General features: G+C 39.6%; 1 protein-coding gene and 1 non-coding gene across 7 annotated transcripts in view; both read right to left on the reverse strand.

The window, feature by feature from the left end:
• DIS3L2 (DIS3 like 3'-5' exoribonuclease 2) overlaps window positions 1-25,079 on the reverse strand; it is a 349,588-nt gene that overhangs the window by 171,883 nt on the left and 152,626 nt on the right. For all 6 annotated transcript variants that reach the window (XM_041765744.1, XM_041765743.1, XM_041765745.1 and 3 more), the window contains 2 exons: window positions 18,217-18,317; window positions 13,250-13,497 (listed from right to left, as the gene is read on the reverse strand). In XM_041765744.1, the coding sequence (XP_041621678.1) occupies window positions 13,250-13,497; window positions 18,217-18,317 (349 nt within the window). The remainder of the gene's footprint in view (window positions 1-13,249; window positions 13,498-18,216; window positions 18,318-25,079) is intronic.
• LOC121498418 lies at window positions 4,665-4,810 on the reverse strand. Its single transcript, XR_005989782.1, has one exon. It is a non-coding gene; the product is annotated as a U4 spliceosomal RNA (small nuclear RNA).

Raw genomic sequence — 25,079 nt, forward strand, 5'->3', positions numbered from 1 at the left:
CTACCTCTGTCGGGGAGGGAAGGTGAAAAGTAAGGAGAACAAGAGTAAGCAGGTAAAGATGGACCTAATATTAATTGTCTGAACAAAGTCATATCAGTCATCGTACCTTTACTGAAATTTAATGAAAAAAAATTGTTTTTAATTTTATTAGTGCTTTGCATTCTGGCAAAATTTTTCACTAGGCTATATTCTGAATCCAAAGAATCTTGATTTGTTTACTAAAATTACAATATGGCTCATAGAGACAAAATTATATTTTGGTTATGGCTTCCAAATGTTATCAATGACTCCAAGTTTCTATTAGTAGTAATTAGCATTTATTTTACTAAGTTCCAGAGAACATTTCTCAAGTACCTTATTTAAATAAATTTATTATAGATTTTCACTGGAGATATAATTGAGAGCAGCATAGCCTGGACAGCCTGCAGAAGATAAAAATCTAACAGGTCAGCATGCTGAAAGAGCTCATGCATTTGGGCCTTAGATGCCCCAGAAAGACTCTTATGCTATTTACTCACAAATTCTGCCATCACCCCCAAAATCAGAATATTCCAGGCTCTAAACAAAAGCAAAATCTACTATAATATCTGTCTTACAAAAGGGTTTGATTGCATTTTAAATTTTGGTGTAAGTTTTACTTAAATACTGAAAATAACTTTCCCTTTCATAGCTATGGTTCAAATATTACAGCTTTCTAAGTAGTTTCTGTTTTTTCGTCATTGTCTTATAAAGACAGCTACAGCTGCTTTTGGACAACTATCGTTTAATGTTGCATCAAAATGTCTAACTGATTCTCTTAAAAATCATACTTCAGCCAACTCTGTATTAAAATATGTCCGTCAAAAATAACTTTGAAACTCATAGCCAAGAGGATCCTAAGGAGACATGACAACAACTAAATGTATAGGTATACTGGAACAGACAAAGGACATTCAATTTTTAAAAATCAAGGATTTCTGAATAAAAGTATGGACCTCAGTTCACAATGTTGTCAGCACTGGTTCATTAATTGCAACAAATGTACCATACTAATATGTTAATAATAGGGGAATTAGGTCCAGGGATACATAAGAACTCTCTGTACTATTTTAACAATTTTTCTGTAAATCTAAAACTGTTCTAAAAGTAAAGTTTTTTTTAATTTTTTTTTTTTTTTATTTATGATAGTCATACAGAGAGAGAGAGAGAGAGGCAGAGACACAGGCAGAGGGAGAAGCAGGCTCCATGCACCGGGAGCCTGACACAGGACTCGATCCCGGGTCTCCAGGATTGCGCCCTGGGCCAAAGGCAGGCACCAAACCACTGCGCCACCGTAAAATAAGGAATCTAGATTTTGATAACAGGTAAAGGATAAACTAAATCATGGCATTTTTGTTCAATTGTTTATTATGCATTTTAGAAAAATAATTTTGAAAATGTAGCAACATAAAAATGTCTGGCATAAAACACAATGTACAAAGACATAGTATAGTTTAACAATGTAAAACCATTTATGAAAAGACTGAAGGGAATAGCTAAAACTGGCATTAATTATTTTAGAGAAGAAGGATTATGAGTAGCTTTTTTCTCATTTTTTAGACTTCTTTTAATATTATGATATTTTTGATTAAAAATATAGAAACATTTACTATAATCTAATAAAAACCTGTGATGCGCAGTACTGGTTGTCCACCCAACATTTATTCCCCATCTTTCTCCTTTCTAACAGAAACCTCATCTTTTTCACATGGGGGATTCATCTTACTTTCAGCTCCAGAGGCAGATCTTCATTACTGTAATAAAATCAGGGTATGATTCCCCTGGAGACTGTGATCAGTATCATGGTTGTGTGGACAGGATTTTCCCCTTCCTTGCTGGATTGATCAAGAGAGCATGTAGTCTGACCATCCTGGCAGCTGTCTTCACTAACACGGAGAATCTACTACTAGATCACTGAAGATGGCAAAGGGCAAACTGATAACATCATCAAGTCACTGAGCCCTGGAGCTTGCACAACCTCTGGATTCCCACTTATGTAAAATAATATATTCCCTTATTATTTAAATCACTTTGGGTCAGGGTTTTCCATCACTTGGAAGCATCCTAATATAAAATACTTTAAAATATCTTCCTAATATAAAATAGCATCCTAACTAATATAAAACACTTTAAAGTATCTTCCATGAGAAGTAAACTTCTCTTTTCTGTCCTTCACTTTGCCACAGAAAATGTAACACTCTTATGACCAAAAATAAAATCTCAGGACTGTTCACATCATATATCTTGCAGGTACTCACTCCATATTGACAAGGTACTATACTATTGGCTCTAGAGCATAAAAATACTATAAGTAGCTCCTTCCTTAAGCAATATATTTCTATATTAATGACATTCCCTTTACAGTTTTCATGGTGAAGTAGGTCCACAAAACATGAACCATATTGATTTCACCTTCATGAAATACAGCAGCAAGGCCAGAAAGCTGCCCTGTCCTCCAGAATAGATCTCTCTCTCTTCAGTGCTATCACTGTCCTTTGGTTCATCTCCTTTCTGGCACCTGCCACTTTCTAGCTGTGCCATAGTGCTTTACGTATGTCTCTTCTTTACCAACAGATGAAGAAGATCATCCTAAAGAGACTAAACATTATTCCTGTATCTTATATTGAGACTTGTTCATCCTAGGTGTCCAAAACATGATAGTTTAGTGAATAAATGAATTAATGCTTTTGAGCCTGGAAATGGACTATGGAAATGAGTATGGAAAAAGGGCATACTATTCCTCCTTAAAACTCCAAAGGAAAACTAAGAAAACTAAGATAGTAAAAACAAATAAAACTCAAAGACATGTATTTAGGTATCTAGAGTCCTTTAATAACTACATGTCACATTAGCAAAGTTATTAATATTAGCACTTCAAAAATATCAGGAAAAAATTGCTTTCATTTAAAACTGAACTTTCATGACTTATTACTATGGAAAATATCTTCTTCAATTGCGAGTTTGGGAAAATAAGAAAAAGAAATAAAAGTTATAGGGATTAGAATGAAAGAAACAAACTTGTCATTACTTACCAATGATGTGATTATCTGCACAGAAAATCCAAAGACAACTATGTCCAAAATATTAAAATTAATAAGGAGATTTAGCAAGATGGCTGGATACAGGATTAATATACAGAAGTTTATAATAATTCTATACACCACTATCAAAAAGTTAGAAAATGCAACTTAAAATGCCTGTTCTTCAGAAATTAACATTAGTAACATGAAAAAATAAGGCATAAACTACAGAGAAGATATTTTCCCTACCAGTAACTGCTAAAAAGATTAGTTTCTAGAATACTTAACTCCAAAAAATCAAATAACAGCCCAATAAAAAATGAATGCTAAAATGAGTTGGTGAAAGTTTAAAGAGAAACAGAATAATTGCATAGTCCCCAAAAAATCTTTCCCAAAGTCTAATAATTACAAGGGAAAAACAGTAAGTTAGAAATTCTGGTAGGTACTTTCTTAGCCAAGTGATCAAGGTTAACATCACCAGTAATACATGAACTCTCTGATATGACACCAATTGCCCCTCTGATATCCTTCCCAATAATGCCTAATCTCAGTCTAATCACGAGAAAATGTTAGACAAACCCAAATTGAGAAATATTCTACAAAATCACTGACCAGTACTCCTCAGAGGTGTCAAGGTCATGAAAGACAAGGTTGACAAATTATCACAAACTGGAATAACTACAGCAACATGACAACTAACTGCAATGTAGGACTCTGGGCCAGTTTCTCAGGAAGAATAAGGATATTAGTGGAAACAGTTATAAGATCTGAATAAGTTCTATATTTTAATAGTATCATACCAAGGCCAATTTCTTTGTTTTCATAAATATTCTATGGTAGTGTGAGATGTTAAGATAAAGAGAAGCTGGTTAAATGTATATAGGAACCTCTGTATCATTTTGCAATTTCTGAAAATTTATCTAAACAAAAATTTAACTGTGAAAATAATGTAAAAGATAAGAAGATATTTCCTAGAAGAGAAAACAATAACCATAAATATAAAAAGATGCTCAATCTCATTAGTAATTGGGAAAATATAAATTAAGATCACAAGATATCACCTGAATGGCAAAAATGGAAGAGTCTAACTATATCCAGGGTTGATAAAAATGTGAAGCAACAGAAACTCTTACATACTACTAGTAGGATTAAAAATGGGCACAACCACTTTGGAAATGGTTTGGCTATAAAGCTTAACATGCACATATACGTGATGTATCAACTTTACTCTTGAGTAGAATCTAGAGAAACTTTAGTTAGTAAGCAGTTAAATGTTCACTGGAGCATTATTTCTAATAATGCTCAGCCTAGAAAAACCTGGATTCAACCCAAATATCCAATGCTAGATAAATAAATTGTGGCATATTTCAGGAAATAGAAATATTATGAATTAAAATGAATGAAATCTATGAATATATTTTAGAAACAGTGTTAAACGAAAAAAGCAAGTTTACAGAAGAATATATGTAGCATGGATTTTTTTTGTAAGGTTGAGAAACAAGCTAAACTAATACTTTTAGGGATAATAAATATGGATCAAGTATAAAGAAAAGCATATTGTGATTAGCATGTTTGAGAAAGTGGTTACCTCTTGGGGAAAAAAAAACTAGTGGTTAGGATAGAGAGGAACATAGGGCTCTTCAACAATTATGTGATATATTTCTTAATCTGGGTAGTCAGTTTGTGGATTGGTTTTAATATTAGAATTCAATTAGCAATAATCACGCCTCGGATAAACCTCATTGGCTATGATACTGCCACTGCGCAAAGCTAATATTAGAATTCAAAAATTATGTAAGTGTTACATGTATACTTTATCTGTGAAACATACTTTGCAATGAGTGTTAACAAGTATTTTTAAAACATTATTTTAGACAAATATACACCAAACCCTTAATAGCAATTATTTCTGGGAGTGAAATTCTAGAAGTTTTTTTTTTTACTTCCAGTGGTACAAGTTTTAAATAATTGTATTAGTAAATATATAATATGTATGTATTTCAAAAAATTATTTTTTTCTAATTTTGATAATACAATAAATCATTTTAAGATAGAGAGCTCTCCTCATTAGAATGATTTATAATGATTACCACTTCAATATTTCTCACTCACCAGAGTTCTTCCACAAATACCATTCCCATTCACAATCAATGATGTTACAACTGGGTCCTACTATAGAATCCATGGGGATAGTGCTGAAACAAGATTCCTAGTTTCCTGTAGTTCATCGGTGGGGGTTGTGTGTGTGTGTGTGTGTGTATGAATATTTTATACAAATAAGCATTAGGTCTGGGTCATGTACAAGTGAAAAACTTACTAAGGGGAAGGATAAGCTATAGATATAAGAAATTAGGGATCCCTGGGTGGCACAGCGGTTTGGCGCCTGCCTTTGGCCCAGGGCGCGATCCTGGAGACCCAGGATCGAATCCCATGTCAGGCTCCCGGTGCATGGAGCCTGCTTCTCCCTCTGCCTGTGTCTCTGCCTCTCTCTCTCTCTCTCTCTCTCTGTGTGACTATCATAAATAAATAAAAATAAAATAAAAAAAAAAAGAAATTAAGCAAGCAAGTCCCCTCCAATTGGCCTCTTTACCTTAAAGAAAATAAGAACACTTAACGGTCAACTTTAGTGTTCTAAATCATCCATCCTCCTGTCTCCACCACATAGTCTCTTATAAAGTTTTAGCCTTAAAACTAAGCTATACGCAGGAGGACAGACATACATTCCTGTAATGATTATCACTCAAGTAAACGCTCTCAGGCATACTGGTGCATGCTGGAAACTGCATTCAAACAGGTACAATGGTAGCAGATCCTTGAAAACCTGCAAGTGTAGGGCAATCAAACATCAACAACACCTGGAACCCAAAAGCCGCATAACAACACAGGTAAAGAAAAAGTGTGGCAAGTACAACACATCTTTGATGTACATGTTATTTATTATTTTCTATAATGAGGAGGACGGAACATGTTATTTTCCCTTTTTCTGCCTCATTATCATGACTCAGCAGAAAGCAGCAAGTAAGGAACGGGGACTCAGGAAAAGTGGGAAGATCAGTGAAAACAGCAGAATGTGGAAAAGAAAAAAGGCTCTAGGGCATGTGATGTGATGAGCACTGGGTATTATACATAATTGATGAATTACTGAAAACTACATCTGAAACTAATGCTGCACTATATGTTGGCTAACTGAATTTAAATTAAAAAAAAAAAGGAAGAAAAAAGGCTCAACAATATTACACGATTTTAGGGAAGGCCCTGAAGATTGACACAGAAGCGCCAAATGTAGATGTGAAGGGAGCAAAGAGGAGGATGAAACCATTTAAGGAGTGTAAGAGAAGGCTGATGGTGCTCTCATACTTTGAGATAGCATTTTCAAGGAGACGCCCTAGAAACTGTGGATGAAGATGACAACCATGGAAGAAGTGTTAACGACTGCTACAGCGTGAGGGAAAGAACAGTTTGGTAACCAAAGCCTGGCTCAGGACCATTCTCCTCCATCCCTTTTACTTTTGCCCTGCTTTGACCAGAATGCTCTCAAAGTTGAAGATGTAGCTTTTCCCAAAGCTGATCTTAGAGGCCACCAGGTGGAGCCCAACAGTCACAAAAACAGAGCCCCCTCCTCAGCCTGATTTGCTACTTTTAATAGCCAGCTAAAGCCATATTTAAGTCCTGAGAAGGATTTAAATGTCTAAGTTTCAAGCCAGAGGATTATATAATTCAGCCTCTTCTTCAGAAGAGGAGCCTTCAGATAAGGAAAATACTCTTAATAAGGTGAAATTACTCCTTTTGCATAGAGGAAAAGACTGGATAGAGCTATTTTTGAATTTGCTAATCTTGTAGACTATGCATCAATGAAACTAATTTCTCCTGTTTTTTTTCTACCAACCTCGTTATTATCTCATTTTCCTACTAAAAATAATTTAATACAATTTAAAGATCACCTCCCCAATTCATAGCTACCTCTTAAGAAATTCAGTATCTATCAAAACTGAATGGAATGGTAAAAGTATAGTATTTCCTTCTAATGGTCAAAAAATATTTCTAATTGCCTGATAACTGGAACTTGACAGGTCAAAGCTGGGAGATAACAATACCAGAACAGATGACAGGCTCCCCCTTCCCCCAACCATGTCCTCCTCTACCACATGCCTCATCAATCAGAACTTCCCCCACCCTTCATCTCACCCAGTCACTCTCTCCAATAGAAGCTGCTGTCCTTTGCTTATTAAAATGAGCAGCACTGTGACCCTTTCTCTAGTCCTCATTTCAATGGCTTCCCAGTAAGCCTAGACTATCTCATATTCAACCACAAATTTCTCAATCCTGCTCTACCTGCACTGACCTATTTATTTTTCCTTCTCCCCATCCCTTAAAGCTACCAAAGTTTGCTAGAGCAAATAATATAAATATATCTATTTGCTCTAGGTCAATTCACATTATATATCTTCAGTTAGTCTAGAGTGTTACCAAGAAACACTATCATGTTCCTTATGGTAGATCCTATAAAGCTTTTCCATTTTCTTTAAGATTTATCCTTAAATATTCAAGAAGAAACTATGACAAATCTAGGAGAAAGTGACCATGATATCTCCATGCTCATGAGATTCTGGAAGGAAAGGCTGTGACTATAAACTCTACATTTTAGCACAGTAGATTTCACAAAAGCCTGAGAAAATATAAACCTGAATTCTACTGTAAGAGTTTCTAAAGGGAAAGATGATTTAAGAGGGTTGGGAAGCTCTTAAAACTGTAAATCTGATTACATAATTACAAATCATTCCAGCGAGGAAGCCAATGTGGCTTTTTAAGTATCCTGGACAAGAGTCTCATACTAAAAGGAAAAGTACTAAATATGTTGTGATGTATAACAAACAGCAGTGATCCCTACAAGCCAGCAAGGGTTCACTAAGAACTGATCACCTTGGTTTTTGCTAGCATTACAGGACTAAGATTCATGCAGGCATATGTGGCAGATATGATGTATGGCGGTAACCAAGGCTGAACTGAGATCTCTCGTGATAGCTCTAAGAACAAGATGAAAAATAACTTTCTAATACCCAAAGGTCTCCGGTCCTATAATAGTCTTTGGTCTCCCCTTAACGGGAGGCACCACAGTGCCACTAAGGCCAGAGAAGCAAAGCTTACACAGAAGGGGGCACCAACATTGATGGCCTCCTAACCAGCCAGGAAACTTTCACTGAGAGTCCTTGTCCTAAAAGAATTCATGTCCAAGTAAATACCTTGCATAAGCAATACAATACAAACGAGCCAGAGCTACAATAATGGTAGTATTATTACAAACTATGGGAGCACCCATGAGGGAGAACTCGGGGAACATTTTTCAAGTAGACAAAGGAGTTATGTTTAAAGTTGAGTTTTTCAATAAATAAATAAAGTTAAGAAACTAAGTAAGCAAGTAAGTTGAGTTTTTCACTAAACGAACAGCAGAGAGGAGAAATTCACTGCTGGGAAAGCAAGTGTAGTGTGCAAACGTCCGGAACTACCAACACACACAGTCAGCTTGGGAAACAATGAGGCATAAGAGAAGGGAAGAGCAGGAGCTGGGGAGACTGCTCACAGTGCACCGGGTTTAAATGCCATTGTCATCTCCCCAACACTCAAGTCAGACATCTGCGCGTTCACCCAAGGTTCTGTCCTTCTCCAATTGGACAATTTCCAATGGGTCTAGGAGAACTCACCTTCCTCATCCCCCCCTGAATCTTTTCATTCCTTTTGCAGCCTTCACTACAGTTCATCTATTTCCGGTTCTCCCCACCCCCACCCCCATGTTAACACAATAGCCTGTTAGGACTGCCTGCTTTCAGTTCCATCCTCTCCTGTTCTCTCTGGACTCAATCAGAGTGATCTTTCAGCAAAGAGGCTTCTGTTCTCCCAGAAACAATCCCAGATTTCTCCCTTTGCCCATGTCCTCTAAACTTCCAGAAAACTACTTTATTCCAATGGCAGAATTTACAATATTCTGTTTCACACTAAAGCTAGAGCTAAAAGACAGGCCATTCAATCTGTCTGCTTTATCCACACTCATTCCCAGAGGCTCAAGTCCCACAGTTCCTACCCCCTGGGCAGTGGGCCATGCGACCCTGGACTACTACTTCTGGTTAAAACTACTGATCAGGACAAATAACTGTCTCAAGCTAGAACAGTAAGATTTTCTACCCTAGAAATAACTGTATCGTGACCCAGACTTCAGTGTGTGACCTGCAGAGGACGGGCAGTGCTAATTTGGGGATCATGTATACTTTTGAGCAGGAAGATGGCTGCTGTGTAGAGAATGGAAAATAATACAGCTCATGTGCAGAAAGGGTATGGAAAAGATAGCATGTGGTAGCTGGCTTATCAGGATGGCTAAGAGAGAAGCTGCAATTCTTTTGCCACCTTGTTAGTTCTGAGATCCCCATCCATTTCCTGCCCTGGGTTTTAGGAGAACCACCAGTTTATTTTTATTTATTTTTATTTTTTTTAAGATTTTATTTATTTATTCATGAGAGACACACAGAGAAAGGCAGAGGCATAGGCAGAGGGAGAAGCAGGCTCCCATGGGGAGTCTGATGCAGGACTCGAACCCAGGACCCCAGGATCATGCCCTAAGCCAAAGGTAGACACTCAACCACTGAGCCATCCAGGCGTCTCGAACCACCAGTTTGTTATATTAATTTCTACTTTTATTTAAATTAGCTCAACTAGGCTTCCATTTCTTAGAATCAAATGAATCCTATGATGTTTATATACAAGTCTTTCTGGGTTAGGCTATAATTTCTTTGAATAAAGAAACCATACCTTGTTTACCTTTGTATTTCTCACATCAAATGGCAGAGCAACTTACACATAGTTGATCAATGCCTGTCTCATGAACTGAATTTAACTATAGAAGGAGTAAATGACCCTGGACTTGAATAAATAGTAGCAATTACAAAGACAGAAGAAGTTTGAAAATTTTTAAGAGCAGAGTGCAGGGGCAGGGAAGAAAATCAAAAGGAAGCCACTTTGGCTAACCTCAGCTTTTGGGCAGAGTTTCTGGGGAAGCTAGCCACAAACACTCATACCCACAGCAAGCACCACCTTCAAACTCCTGGTCCAAACCCAGCAAAGATGAGAGAGGGGGCCCAGGCAGTCCTGGCATGTTCTGATCGGGAAACAGTGACCTTGGGGCCTAATGATCAGTAACCGACAGCCAGGACAAATGGCAAGGCGACCACCACCAGGCCCAACAGCTGCAGTCCGCACCCCTCAGGAGAGAGACACCATTTGAGAACTTCATCATGAGCACCTACCACATTTTCTTTCTTTCTCCAGATAAATTTTCTCTTCTTCACTAAGATCTTAAAAGGCATATTTCCATAAATGACACCTTTTACTGTCTTGACACTAAGAAAGTAGAGAAAAACTTAGTTGTGTTTTCCATCCCAGGATAAGGATCTTCAAATATTTTTATTTTGAGGAGTACATGATTAATATGTAGCTACTCTTTTCAAATGTTCTTTCTTGCAAACATCCCTGCTGCTTCAAAGGCTTGACTCCTTTTTCAACTGTCACGGTAATTTACCCACAAGGAAAGAGTTCTTGATGACATAATGGCTCAGCTGTGAAAAAGGAACCTGTAAGACCATTCCAGCAATAAGAGAAACTCACATCATGAAGATTTCTTGACTACACCCTTACAATTTCATAGCTAAGGAAGTAGTCCAATCAAGTATACACAATGGGATAAGACAGGCAGATAAAAGACAAGGCTGGATTTCCTGCTTTGATGTGAAACTCTTCCCTTTTCACTTCCAAGTAGAGTGTGGCAGGCCCAACCAACAGGGGCCAGGTGGCACAGCCATTATCAGGCCTTTGGACTTGATGGTGAGAAACTGGCAAGCCTCAGAGGAGGACTATTTAGGACTCAAGGGGTTGACATCACTTTTGGATAACAAGTTAGGCTTAAAAATTATGATATTGCAATCACTCCACTTGAGCACAAAAAAGTAGAGTTGTTCCTGAGTGGCTCTGAGATCATATAAATCACACTGATCTTCACATCACTGAAAAAGTGGCACAGGACAGTATTTCTTAAATGGCACGAGGTGTCACACACAGAATTGATTTGGCTTACTTTGCTAGTCATAAGAGGCTTAAGAATAGAACAAATCAGATAAAAGCAGTACACTGTGGCCATCCAGTTAGCGTTGGTACTTATAACTACAGGACATTCCCAGAACGGCCCATCCTGTACAAGTCAGATGGCCAGCAAGCAAGTCACCAAACTGGCTTAAAAGTAAGTGTCATAACAAACTTTTCTAGCTTGTACACCTTTATTTATTTATTTTTTTGCTTGTATAGCTTGTACACTTTTATTTATTTTTTTGCTTGTACACCTTTATTTTCATTTTGTGAGATGCATAAACCAGACGCCATTCATATTAAAGGTCTAAAGATATAGCTAAAACTTACTATTGCTCTTCTTTCAAAATGGATACAATTGTAAGAATGTTTTGTAAAAAACATATACAGCTTTTGATCAAACAGCTACATTCAGCAGTTCCTTCAGATCAAAATGAAGTGGTTATCCATGATGCTCTATGACTCCATAATCTATATTTAAGTTAGACTGGTTTCTGACAGCTTCCATAAAAACATGGTACCCCTTCCTACTTCCAGTCAGGTAATTTAATTTTTAACACCTGAAGTAAAACCTCTGAAGGATCGATACCAAAAAAGCATATCATTAAAATATACTTTCATATTTATATTCTTTGGCCAAATTATAAAATTATTATATATGATTGGCAGATAGTTGTTGCTGATATATTATCCTTTCAATGTTTGTGAAAAAATTCAAAATAAAAAATAATTTTATGCACCATACAATCACAGGTTGATCCTTGAAAATCTCCAAACATTTTTTGAGCTGGTGGACTTTCAGATGGGAAACCTGGTCCCAGTCTTGAAGCTACAAGAGGTTAAGTTTGCCACCCAAGGTGGCTGGAACTGTCCTAGGCATAAGGATGGGATTCTGCTTCAGAGAGAAGAGGCCTTCTCTAAAGGGACTGGTAAAGCCCCTGAGAGCAGGATGGAGAGGAGACAGGGCAGAGGGTCTTCGGGGGGAGGACCGAGAGCCCTCTGTAAGACTAGCACTCCTCTGTGTTCACCGACAGGGGAAGGACTGCCCCAAAACAGCAGTGGGTAGCTCTGAAGAAATAACTTTCTTTCTTAGTAGTTTCCAGATCCTGAAGAGGGGGCCCAGCAGGACCCCTGAATGGATCCTGGAGTACCCAGGATGCCAGGGAGGTACATGCCCTTGGTTAATGAGAAGTCCTGGCCAGTGGTCCCAGGTCCTGGAAGGCACCAGTCAAGGTGTTTTGCAAGGACAGCCCTCAACTAAGACAGCCGGGCCCACACAACCACACTGCAATTGGTCACACAAGGCTCCATAGAGACCAGCCCAGAACTGCATGTCCTGGCCTCAGCGTTTGAAAGACACAAAGCAGATGCCCGTCTCGATGTTGGAGAACACGTGCGTGACTTGAAAGCAGACATTGTTGCTCCACTGCAGCATGGGAACAGGCATAGTGGAGAACTGATCCAGGACAGTCTGATTGGCATCAGTCAGAGACACAAATCTCAATCTTGCCACTATCTAGCAGCTCAGGCCACAAATCCTCCTCCTCTAGATCAAGAACCTGCTTTTTGCAACACCAGCTGGTCTGCAAGGGGGCCCCAGGCACCCCTAACCTGTTGACCTCCACCACTCAGCTGTCTCCACCGTGCTGCCTCATATTTGTATTTTAAAGCATGGAAGACTGGGATCCCCTGAAACGCCTGGAATTTTGCATATTTTAACACTAGCATCTGAAAGGAGGAGTCTGATTGTTTGATAAAACAAATTCTTTGCAGTTCATAACTACAAACAGGGTTCATGACATAATGGGAAATAAGTAGAGACTCAGGATGTGCTTGTTTGCTTGTTTTATGCCCCAAACCAAAAACAAACAAAAAAAGGTGACTGCCTGGCGATTCAAGGAACCCACAGGTGACCAGTCCAGGTGGTAGATAATAGCAATTTCTGAAAAACCATGACCCAAATATGCCAAGTACTCATGTTTTAAATAAAGAAATGATAACTAAAATACATAAAAGAGTTTACCAAAAGGCCACCTGAACTGAGTTCTGACAAGGCTCTGTGGTTTTTCTTACTAAAGATCACCTACCCCAGGGCAAAATTGCTGTCCTCCTTCCAGTCCACGATGCGGCAGATGAAGAGTGTGTTGGCATAATCTTTAGGCCGAGTCACAAAATCCTGGGGACAGTCCTTGAGAGGCACATAAATTCTAGGCACTCGGTGGTCCGAGGGAGAAAACAGGGCATATTTCCTAAACAGTTCACTGTTCTTATCAGCCAAGAGTTTGAGAAAGCCAGTTGCTGCTCGGGAATGTTTTTTCTCCGAGATGTAAACCACCTGAAAACACCAAAGATATAGTCAAAAGTTGTTTACCTATAGGACTGAATAACAGAAGAAGTCAGCAAGATATTATCTGGTCAACTAGCTGAGCCCAGCAGTTTGTCTAGGTCCCAAAGAAGTGCCTCTCATGATGCTCTGTGACTAAACACATATTTAAGTTGTAACAACTTAAGTATCCAGGGAGCATATTTATGCAGAGAAAACCATGCAATACATGGATGAATCAGATGAAAGTGCTTATATAACCAAGACCTATGTCTTAAGGAGGTATCTAAGACTCCAGCAGGGATGTATGGTCCTAAGAATTTGCTCTGCATTACAATTTTCTGACATGAACAACATAGTAGTTGCTTTTTAAAAATGTTATTAAAAATAAATAAGGAATTTGTCTTTATTATGCCTTTAAAACCTGGAAACCAGGGTGCCTAGGTGACTCAGTCAGTTAGGCACCTGCCCCTTGATTTCAGCTCAGGTCATGATCTCAGAGTTATGAGATCCAGCCCCATGGCAGGCTCTGAGCTGGGCGTGGAGCCTGCCTAAGATTTTGTCTCCCCCTCTCAAAAACCAAAAACAAAAAGGTTGGAAACCTTTTCACCTTCCTTCTTTCCAACATTAAATCCACTCTTTCATTTCACCAGGCAAAGATTCAGGCTGCCACACCACTACAAGGACATACTACCTCTACCAAAAGAGAAGCATTCCTGAAGAAAGTGAATCCCCTCACTCACCCTGGAAAGTCCTTTCTGAACTGTTTCCTTTTCCCACTGCAGACTGTCTGCACTTTGGTCTCTTCCCTGGAATTACTTGCCAGCATTCCACTCTGACCCTTGAGCCAAGGCTCAGACTGCTGGTGAGTTGGCTACCACTCTTGTTCATGTCTCTGACTCCATGTGGGGCTTCAGCCTGTCTAGCAAGAATCTCCAACCAGTCAGCATGCCTCTCCTCTGCCCCAGGGGCACCTGGCTGCTGCTCCAATGGACACCTGTCCTCTCATCAAATCTCAGTCCCATGATAGGCTCTATGTTCTCCTAATTCTTCCTTCTTCTTTGAAAAACACCACTCTGTTTTGAACAAGCTGCTGTCTCCTCTGTCAGGAATCCTTGATCTTGTCCTCACATAGGCTTGTCTATCCCAGGCCCTTTGCACAGAGACTGCTCCTTCTTCATACACAGCCCCTGAATGAGACATCCATGTTTTCCTGTGCTATATGGTCACATTCAGACCATTTACTCTTCTTGCTTCATGCATGGGTCTGTGTCCTTCCATGGTTCAGGCTATCCCTTTCTTGTTACTGCCATCCATGGACCTCCTAGCTGCTCTACAGTACCTGGCTTACATCTCCAGGCAAATGACTCAGCCAATATTTTGCCCTTATAGTCCTAGTATCCCTTCAATGCTGGTGGCCTTCACTTCCATTCCATTTCAGCAACTCATCCTCATGGTTACCCCTCAGCATCTTCTGGGTCTGGTCCAAATCTTATCATCTCAGACTAACCTGTCATCCAGCTCCCTTACTCTCCTGTGCCCCCCTCCATGGCTTCTTCACCACATCAAGATTACTAGTGCCTTGACCTCAGCCTGCTCTCTGTGTCTGTTTGCTATTTCTAATGCTTGAATCCTTTCCTACCTCCAAGGGACATCATGTTCCATCGCTTCTAGTCTTCTCACCTCCATCATCAAATGCCTCACCTCTGTTGGCCTTCCACCACACCCACCCTAAAAAATCCTCAATTCTGGGACAGTTCAGCCACTGCTATTCTCCAACCTCAAACACAAACTATGGAGTCCATCAGAAGAGAATTACAATGATGCATATGGACACCATTACACATTTGTGTTATACAATTGTTGCTCCAATCTCAAAGTCTCTACAGTATTTTTTAACCTGTTCCAGTCAGCACCATCTATAAGCCCACTCTCTTGATGATCCTCTCCTTCTAGGACTCCAATTATCTGAATGTTGAATCCATTTTATTGCCCCACAACTTCCTGAAACTCTGTTCACTTTTTCCAGCCTATTTTCTCTCTGTTCAGATTGGATAAATTCTACTGACATGTTTTTGAGGTAGGTAATCCTATGCTGAGTCACCTCTACCTACTACTGAGCCCATCCTGAAAGTATTTTATTTCTGTTATTGTATTTTTTAGTTCAAATTTCCAACGTGGTTCTTTTTTTTATAATTTCTATTTCTTTGGTGAGATTTTCTATCTACTCATTTGTTTTGAGAGAATTTTTAATTGCTTGTTGAAGCATACTTATGATGGCTGATTTAAAATCACTGTCAGATAACCGCAACACATTGGTGTCGGCATCGGTTAGTTGCCTCTCCTCACTCAAGTGACAATGTCTTGGTTCCTAGTATAACAAATGATTTTCTATCACATCCTGGACCTTTGGCTATTATGTTAGAGATTCAAGGTCTTACTGAAATCTTTTATTTTAGAAGGCAGGTCATCCTGCTTTGGTTTAGCATAGAGATCCTGAACTATTTTGTGGACTGTAGTTCCAAAGACAAATTAATTTGCAGAGACTTTGAAGTACTATTCTGATGTTTAGTTAACATGGAACCACTGGGGCTCCCACTGGTCTCTGCCTAAAGGGGTGAAAAGAACTTCTTCAGGGCTGGCCACCTAGTCTCTCTAGTATTGATTAGGAACAGATTCTTATCCACGTCCATGCAGGGACAAAGAAACTTCCCATTTAAGGTTTTTTGTTGTGGTAGGATCCTGGTGCCACCTGATGACCCACTGTCTCTGGGTGGGAAAATAGTGTCTCAGACTCATGAGATTAAATTTTCTGAACCACACATCTGCTGTGGTAGGATCCTCCTTACTGGGATTCCCTAGCCATCTACTACCTCTGTGGGGGTGCAGAAGGGGGAGAAGAGAAATCTCAGGCCCATGGGGACAAAGAAACTTCTGGGGCTCGGTCACTTCTTTGGCAGGAATCCCAACTGCCAGAGCCACCAGATGCCTGGTGTCTCTTGATGGGGGAGAGAAATCTCAGTTGTGGCAGGAAAGGGGAGCCCTTCGCCTAGCCACTTACAATTGTCAGCAAGGCTCCCAGTTAATTCTTGTAGGTACTGCCAGGAGTGCCTGGTGTTGTCAGAGGGACCCCGCTAGATCTGACTGAGGAGCAAGTCTGCCTGGGCCCCTTTCTATTGCTAGGTTAGATCCAGAAACACTGGGCCTGGTCCTCTTCTGTTGGTGGAGGGGTTGTAAAGTCCTCTGCTGCTATGTTGTTCCTCTTGCTCTCAAGTCTCTAACTAGCTTGTCTTCCTCTCTTCACCTTTCAGAATTCTCCTATGGTTGCCTCTTGTTATTTTCAGGGTTTATAGTTTTCTAGTAGGAAAGAGCAAGGAGAAACGAGTCTATGCCATCTTGTCTGATCTAGAAGTCCTTGCTTATTGTTTTACTATCTGACAACATGAGAAGTGTATGAAGCAGCTTACATTACTTGTGATTCATACATTAGTTGTAGTAATAATGACTTGACCACACAAGTGCTCTTTTGCCTTGTGATTTTAGATTGAATTTACTAAGAAACTATCCAAAACACCCAAACAAACCCAGCAAGAGAGAGGGGACCATTGGGGTGCAGTAGCAAATTGTAGAACACAAGTTCCATCTTCAGAGGGCTGTCTGTACTCAGCTCTGACTCAAGTCATTGAAGAATGTGGCCTAGTGTTGCTGGATGTTTTGTTCTGTCAAGAGAAGCCAGGAGACTTTTTTTTTTTTTTTTTTTTTTAAGCTGCTTAGTCAAAATTTGTAAATGCTGCACAGGTCACACAAAACACAAGCCTGTAAGCCATCTCTAGCCCATAGGCTTTCCATTCATTACAACCTTCCATACCTAGCATGCTGCCTGCTATACTTTATATGGTTAGTATTAAAAATGCTCATTAAAATGACTGGACAGGCAGTTGAGGGCAACATATGTGTAATACGATTCAGAAATTCTTCTTGTCAATATCCAAGAGGTACTGTGCTAACCCACTTGCTAGACTGTGTGGCAACACTACAACTGCAGGTTAAACATGCTGAAGGATGCCTCTGGTGGAGAAAGCCTCAGGCTTATTACCACCTACTGAACCACTTCTTCTACCCTGAGCCATTTGATAGCCAGGGTCAGATGTGTTTGATCCCTTATCCAAATATGCCACCAGCATATATAACTGAAAAATAAAATTGAACTATGCAAATCAATAGACAGGATGCAAAAGCAATTTTGTATCTACAATAACTAAATTAAATATTTGGAAAAAACTAAAAAAGACATTTAAAACCTACTTTTAAATTAGATATAGACATGATGACAATAAAAAAAATTGAAGCAAAAAACAAGAATCTAGGAGTCTATGTTAGATTGCTTCACATAATACCTAAATCCTCACTCCACTTTACATAACCCAAACTGGAAATCAGATATGACACATTACCAGTGTGGTTTAAGCAGAAAAAGATAATGTAGAACTTCAACAAACACACCCACACACAAAGAAAAGGCTTTGGACCTTCATCCAAACACAGGCAAATCAACATATATGTATATCTTTAAAATTACACAAAATATTAGCTTTTTATGGCTCCTTGCTTCCACTGACTTTTCTGATTAACTGACCAACTACAGCCCTAACTGAATTGCATGAGACACCTTTGACAGGTAGTTCAGGTGACAGTCATTTGGACAAATGCAGAAAATCTGTAGGCAATGACCTTTGCTGATCTTTGCAGCGACTTCTCTGGTGAAGCTCTTGTGTCCTGTGACGTGGAGGTGCTTTCATCTTTTGTAACTAGAGCATCAGCATCCTCTTTTCCTAAATTAAGAAGAGAGAGGGAAAGAAGAGGAATCAGTTAGACACGTATCTATTAGGCATACAGATTCATGGGATTTTTTTTAAAAAGATTTATTTATTTATTTATTTTTAGAGAGAGAGAGAACAACATATGCAAGTATGCGAGCATGAGCAGGGAGAGGGGCAGAAGGAAAGACTCTTTAAGTAGACTCTGGCTGAGCCCATGAGATCATGATCTGAGCCGAAACCAAGAGTCAGACAGATACTTAACAACTCAACCAACTGCGCCATCCAGGCATCTCATGGGATTTTTAAATTCAGAGCATCATTTACCCTAAACTACTCATTTTGCGGAAAAGGAAACCCAGGCCCACAGTAGTTAAGGGACTTAGCTAAGGTCAATCACATCACCAAATTGCATTAATGCTCACACTCAGCAGGCCACATTTAATCTATTTAACGTTATTCAAGTGCTAAGTGTCATACAAGTAGAGAGCATCAAACTATGCTGAATTGAACTAATGGGCTTAGTGTGTGAAATGCCAAGCAAACTAGATGTGAAATACTGCCCCAGCCCACAATGAAGAATAGAGATAGGTTAATTTATTATGCACATCTGCTGAAATCAAAATAAACATTAACTTTTAAAAGTACTTTGGTACCAGCCATAACAAACAAAATGGTGGAAAATAGATTATATTTATTAAATAAATAAATAAATAAGCCAACCCTGATTTTCCTGGCTTTTCTTAGTGACATTATATAAAGAGTATTTAAAGTCTTTTAATGTTTAATTTCCTTTCTTAAGAAACTTATAAAATGCACATTCACCCAAGAAACTGAAACCACATCTCCCCAATAAAGAGGGAGTCAGAAGTATTAAAACCACTCATGAACAAATGCAGCAAATGACACACTTTTGAACATTTAATATCTTGTATTTTTATGTGGTAGAGTTCCCCCACAAAATATTCTTATCCAACTATACTGGAGTTCCTGGAGTCTAGGGGTCACAACCAATTCATGTGGGCCCCACTCCAGACAGCTAAGAGACTTGCACTTATCATCATTAGACATGACCAAGGCCAAAATAAATAAATAAATCCTTTTCACGACTGGCCGCTTCTTAGCAAGGGCTCAGCTTAAGGCCAAGTTTTACCATTCTGAGCGAACTCTGGAAACAGTGACATGATCTGACCTACTGGGGCTTAAGAATGATCAACTGTTTGCTTTTCCATCTATGCTGAAATATACCTAGAATAGTGTCCACTGAAAGCAGAATTCTGTTTTCCAAAAATAAAAAACAAACAAAACCTTTCCCATTGTTGATCAGCCTGTCCATCAGCAAAAGAGGATATTCATCTTTTATCTTAGACCTTAGTTCAGGATTCCAAGATCATTAGATGCTTCCAGAACAACATCTTTTATACTCTTGGGGAGAAAAAAACCCCACACAAGTTCTTAATCTGCACCACAATGTATCTTGCCAATGTGTTCTATAGAACAAGATCATTCAGGAAAAGTTAGGCAGCTGGAAAACCTGTGAACCAGGACACTCTACCCAGATATCTGCTGTCTGAACTTTCAGTCTCAAAAGTTGGCAACCAATACAAGGTAGTGAGGGGTTTTCTAAGGCAGCCCAAATCCTGAGCACACAAACTTCCATCACAGTCACTCATGGTTCCAACTTAAAATGACTGTTGCTTTAATTCCATTCCAACAACAAGCAAGTCTTCTGTTCCAAAGGTTACGCCAAGTTGCATCCAAAGAGGGCTAGCAATGGAAGACAGCTCAATGCACTGTTGGGGATTTACCCCAAAGATACAGATGCAATGAAACGCTGGGACACCTGCACCCCGATGTTTCTAGCAGCAATGTCCACAATAGTCAATCGTGATTTTCAGATATCACACCTGCACATGACCTTTTCAGCTTCTGGGTTTATAAGAATAACCTGACAGAAACAAAGCTTTGTTCGAAAATGCATTCCAATACATTAAACTGAGTTTATATCCCTGCAGGTAAGCATCATAGACATGTTCAATGAATGTGAAGAAACGCAATGCCAGATTAAAAAGGTGAATCAGGGATCCCTGGGTGGCGCAGCGGTTTGGCGCCTGCCTTTGGCCCAGGGCGCGATCCTGGAGACCCGGGATCAAATCCCACATCGGGCTCCCGGTGCATGGAGCCTGCTTCTCCCTCTGCCTGTGTCTCTGCCTCTCTCTCTCTCTCTCTCTCTCTCTGTGACTATCATAAATAAATAAATTTAAAAAAAAAAAAAAAAAGGTGACTCACCTTCACAGGTTTCCAACAACTATGTCTTGCTACACTAATAGCAAAGATGTCAGTTTAATGAGAGACCTACCACACTTTTAATCATGAGATTCTCATTTATTCATTAATTCCATGTGTATCTATTGAGCAATGGGCATTAAAGATTCAGTAGTGAATAAAAGAAATGTGATTTTAGCCCTTATAGAACATATACTTTAATGTGCAAGTGATATTCAATAAATAACCACTCAATAAATACAAAATTATTAAATTGTGATGAAGGCTAAGAAGGAAAGTCCCAAGGAGGAAAAGTTCTCTCAATATACAATTTAGATTAAGAGGTCATGGAAAGGCCCTGCGTGGAAGTGACATTTAATCTGACACCTGAGGATGGTGTGGTGAAGGGAACAGAAGACCTCAAGTGGGAAATGGCACTTGGAAAGGGGCAGAGGTAGGAAGTTCTCAGCACAAATGAGGAACAGAAAGAAGACCAGGTAGCCGGAGCATAGTGAGCGTAAGATTGGGCATGGCAAGGGATAAGAATGAGAGGTAACAGGAGTCAAGGCAGCTGGGGTCTTTTAGGGTGCATCCTAAATTGAAACCTTAATACAATGGCAAGCTGCCTAAGGATTTTGTGCATGAAAGTGACACTGCCCGAGGTGAAGTTTAAGCAGCCTGAGAGAGGGAGCCCAGAAGTCCAGATACACAAGGATCCATGTAAGACATATTCTGGAGTTGAACCAATTGATTTTGAGGGTAATCAAATATGAGAGCTCAAGGACCACTAGCTACAAGAAGTGAAGGGTTATTTCCAGCTTTCTGACATGTGCAGCCAGGTCGATAGAGGCATCATTACTGGTGCAGGAAAGTCCAGAGGAGGAGGGGGAAATCAAAAGTTCTTCTTCAGAGGTGTTTCTATTTGAGGCCACCTATGAAACCTTCAAATGGGGAGATCCCTGGGTGGCGCAGCGGTTTAGCGCCTGCCTTTGGCCCAGGGCGCGATCCTGGAGACCCGGGATCGAGTCCCACGTCGGGCTCCTGGTGCATGGAGCCTGCTTCTCCCTCTGCCTCTCTCTCTCTCTCTGACTATCAAAAATAAATAAAAAATTAAAAAAAATCTTTAAAAAAAAAAAAAAAAAGAAACCTTCAAATGATGATGCTGAGTAACCAGTTCAATAGAAAGGTCTGGAACTCAAAAAGAGAGATCTGGGCTGTGGCTTTAAACACGGTCCATATGCTGAGTCCTTCCATATTTATACTTTCCAGGTCAAGCTGGGGAAAAGGGATTCAAGCCCAAATGTGTTCCATTACTAAGTTCAGAAAGCTCTTTCACTGCCATGTGGCTCCAGGAATTACTGTGTGTTGTACTGTTAAGGAGGTAAGAAAACTGTACAGATGGAGTGACATGGCCTCAAAAGATGTCTAGATGTAAGAGACATGATAAAGTGAAAGGGCACTACAGGTAAAGGCCCAGAGCTGTGAAAAGGCCTGACATGGTAAAGGACCAGTATGAGATTCACTGCAGCCACTAATGGGCTGAAGGTACAAGGGGTGGGCGAGAAGGCACTGGGGTGGAGAGAGGAACAAGGATGGTGGCAAGATCCTATGGCAGATATCCTAGTTACTGCCCAAGATCTAGCCTCTTCTTTCCTGGCAACAAGGACTTCAATTTTTAGCTGGGTAAACTAGTTAAAACACTACATTTTTTTCGGCTTTCTTACAACTAAGTGTGACATATATGTCTAAGTTTTAGCCAATAAAATGCAGGTTAAAGTGTTTTAAGTGATTTTCAGTAAGTGTCCTTAAAAGATGGGGGCCCAGCACTCCCTCTTTCTTCCTTCTTGTTGGCTGTAATGTGGATGTGACAGCTGAACTTCAAGCACTCATCGTGGTCCCAGAAGCCACAGGACAAGGGTGCTTTCTACTCTGCAGAGCAGCACAGCAGAATGAGCTAAGACTGTAGAACTACCCTTTGAACCCTGGCCTGCCTACTTCTAGTCTTCTTTTATATGAGATAGAAATAAATTTCTTTCCTTTAAACCACTAATATTTTAGGATTTAATACCATTCTCAACAGAACATACTTCCTAACATATGGTCCAGATCATGGAAATGACAAGCATGGACACTATCCTATAAAGCATTTTAAAGGTAAGGGACACATACATTCCAGGTCTATGAATTTGGAAGCAATATTGAATGGAAAGACAAGAGTAGCAAAGATTTTAGAAAGCTGCAGTTGCAGTCTAGATGAGATATAATCAGAATTTGAATTAGATAGTAGAAATGAGAGCTAAGAGAGCAAACTGGAGAAATGTGTCTGAGAAGGATGATGCTAGCGTATTTCTATCACCATGGATGACTTAGTATATGAAAAATGGGCTCAAATTAAAGGAGCTTATGATTAAATATCAGGAAAAATGGCTTGACAGAGCACTAAAACTCCATGATGAAACTACTAGAACAGGGTAGGCTGAGAGTCCTCACAAGGGTAAAGGGTAGGCTTCGCCACAGCCTTCGGTTTTGCCATACTAAAGGCAGATGTGGCCCATGTTCTCTGTGGTCCCTTCTAGTTCAAAAGACTCTAGAAACTAGTGACTACCAAAATCCTTCATCCAAAAGAGAGAATTTAGATAAAAGAGAGAAATAGATACACTACTAATATAAGCAACAATATATTATATTCCCCAGTAAATACTCTAGGAAGAAAAAGTCTGGTGAAATCCTAATCTCTTTCTACAGATTGTTTAAAACTTCTTTTTTAAACACTTAAAAAGTAGATATGGCCACTTACATCTATCAAGTGCAAACCCAACACCTGATTTTGATAAGAAAAATGATTCTGAGGGTGCCTGAATGGCTCAGTTAAGCATCTGACTTCAGCTCAGGTCATGATATCAGGGTTCTGGGATTGAGCCCTGTGTCAGGCTCTGCACTCAGTGGGGAGTCTGCTTGTCTCTTCTCTCCTCTTCCCCTGACTCTCCCCCACACATGCTCTGCCAGTGTCTCTCAAATAAATAAATAAAATCTTTTTAAAAATTATTCTGATTTGGTCTTCTCGTATATAAATAGACTGACTAGTCTGATGATTCTTAACACTTCACAAACACATCAGAAGAATTTCAGACGATTGGACTATAATGCCAAATGGAGGCAATGTGAAGAAAAAAGGCAAGGAATTGGGCAAAAGGAGTTTCAATCTACCCAATTAAATAAATGACAAAGTGCCAAATCCAAGCTTTTCTCATCTCTAGATGAAGGGTCACAGAAATTTACTATTTCCACCAAGAACTCAATGAAAACTGCAATATGTATTTATAAACGAAACTATTTCCCTTCAGATCTCTCAAAATCAAACAACCAGGAAAACTTGTTTATGTACCCCTCTCCCCAATGAAACATAGAAATGGCAGCACAAGTCCTCATGGGGCAAGACAACATTCATGTTATAATCATTTGCTATGCTGCCAGTGTACCAGACATAACATTGATGGTCGTTCTAGTAGGACCTCACAACCAGCTCACGCCAAAGCCAAAACTCAGGGGCACCAATGAGTTCCCTTCTTCGCAAGATTCCAGCCCAACTATGTCTCTTACTCTGAAATAAACCTAATGAACCGAATGGTGCCAAAGAGTTTTCACAGCGTGTTCACATATATTACCTCATTTGATCTATCCACAACTTCATACTATCAGTGGAGTGGGTATTGTTATTTTAGTTTCATCAAGGAAATAGGAGTGATGAAGAGACAAACCCAGCTGGCAGTGTACAGGGACCCTGGGGTTGACTATGGTGACCAGTTTTCCATACAAGCAATCAGACCATCATGGGAAGAGCCCCAAAAAGCTGCATTAAGATATTGCTTAAGTGGCCAAGGAACCAACTGAAATGCAAGAGTCAACCCAGTGAAGGTCCTAAATATCTGTGGAATATCAGGTACTGCAAATGACCCCATCTCTGTCTACAGAGAGCTTGTCTGCTAGAAATGAGACAAAGATGCAAACAGTGAAAGTACATGGTGCTGGTGACAACTGGCAAGCAGTGTGCACCAAGGCAATGAGAAGGGAGCCAGGCTGGTTGACAGTAAACCCCTGAGCTGAAACTAGCAAGGCGGCTGAGTAGGAGCTAGGTAGATGGATGAGCATGGGAACATTCTAGAAAGGGAGAGGAACATGTGCAAAGGCACACAATTGAGAATAAATGGAGAAGGAGGAAGGTTCTATGTGTCTAAAAAAGTTGCTGGGACCAAAAGGCCTTATATGACATGCTGAAGAGTGTGCATTTTATCTTATAGGAATAGAAAGCTATTGAAAAATTTGAGGATAACAAGATTAGAATTATCTTTGATGATGGTCAATGGTCAGTCTTTAACGCCTATGAAGAAAATCATTTTCTTTAGCTGCTTTTATGATTTTCTCTTTGCTTTTGATTTTCTGTAGTTACATCTTGATGTACCTAAGTTAGGATTTTCAAAAAAAAATTCAATTTGCAATCATTAGTCATCTTAA

Source organism: Vulpes lagopus, chromosome 8, assembly GCF_018345385.1.
Source record: "Vulpes lagopus strain Blue_001 chromosome 8, ASM1834538v1, whole genome shotgun sequence".
Lineage (NCBI taxonomy): Eukaryota > Metazoa > Chordata > Mammalia > Carnivora > Canidae > Vulpes > Vulpes lagopus.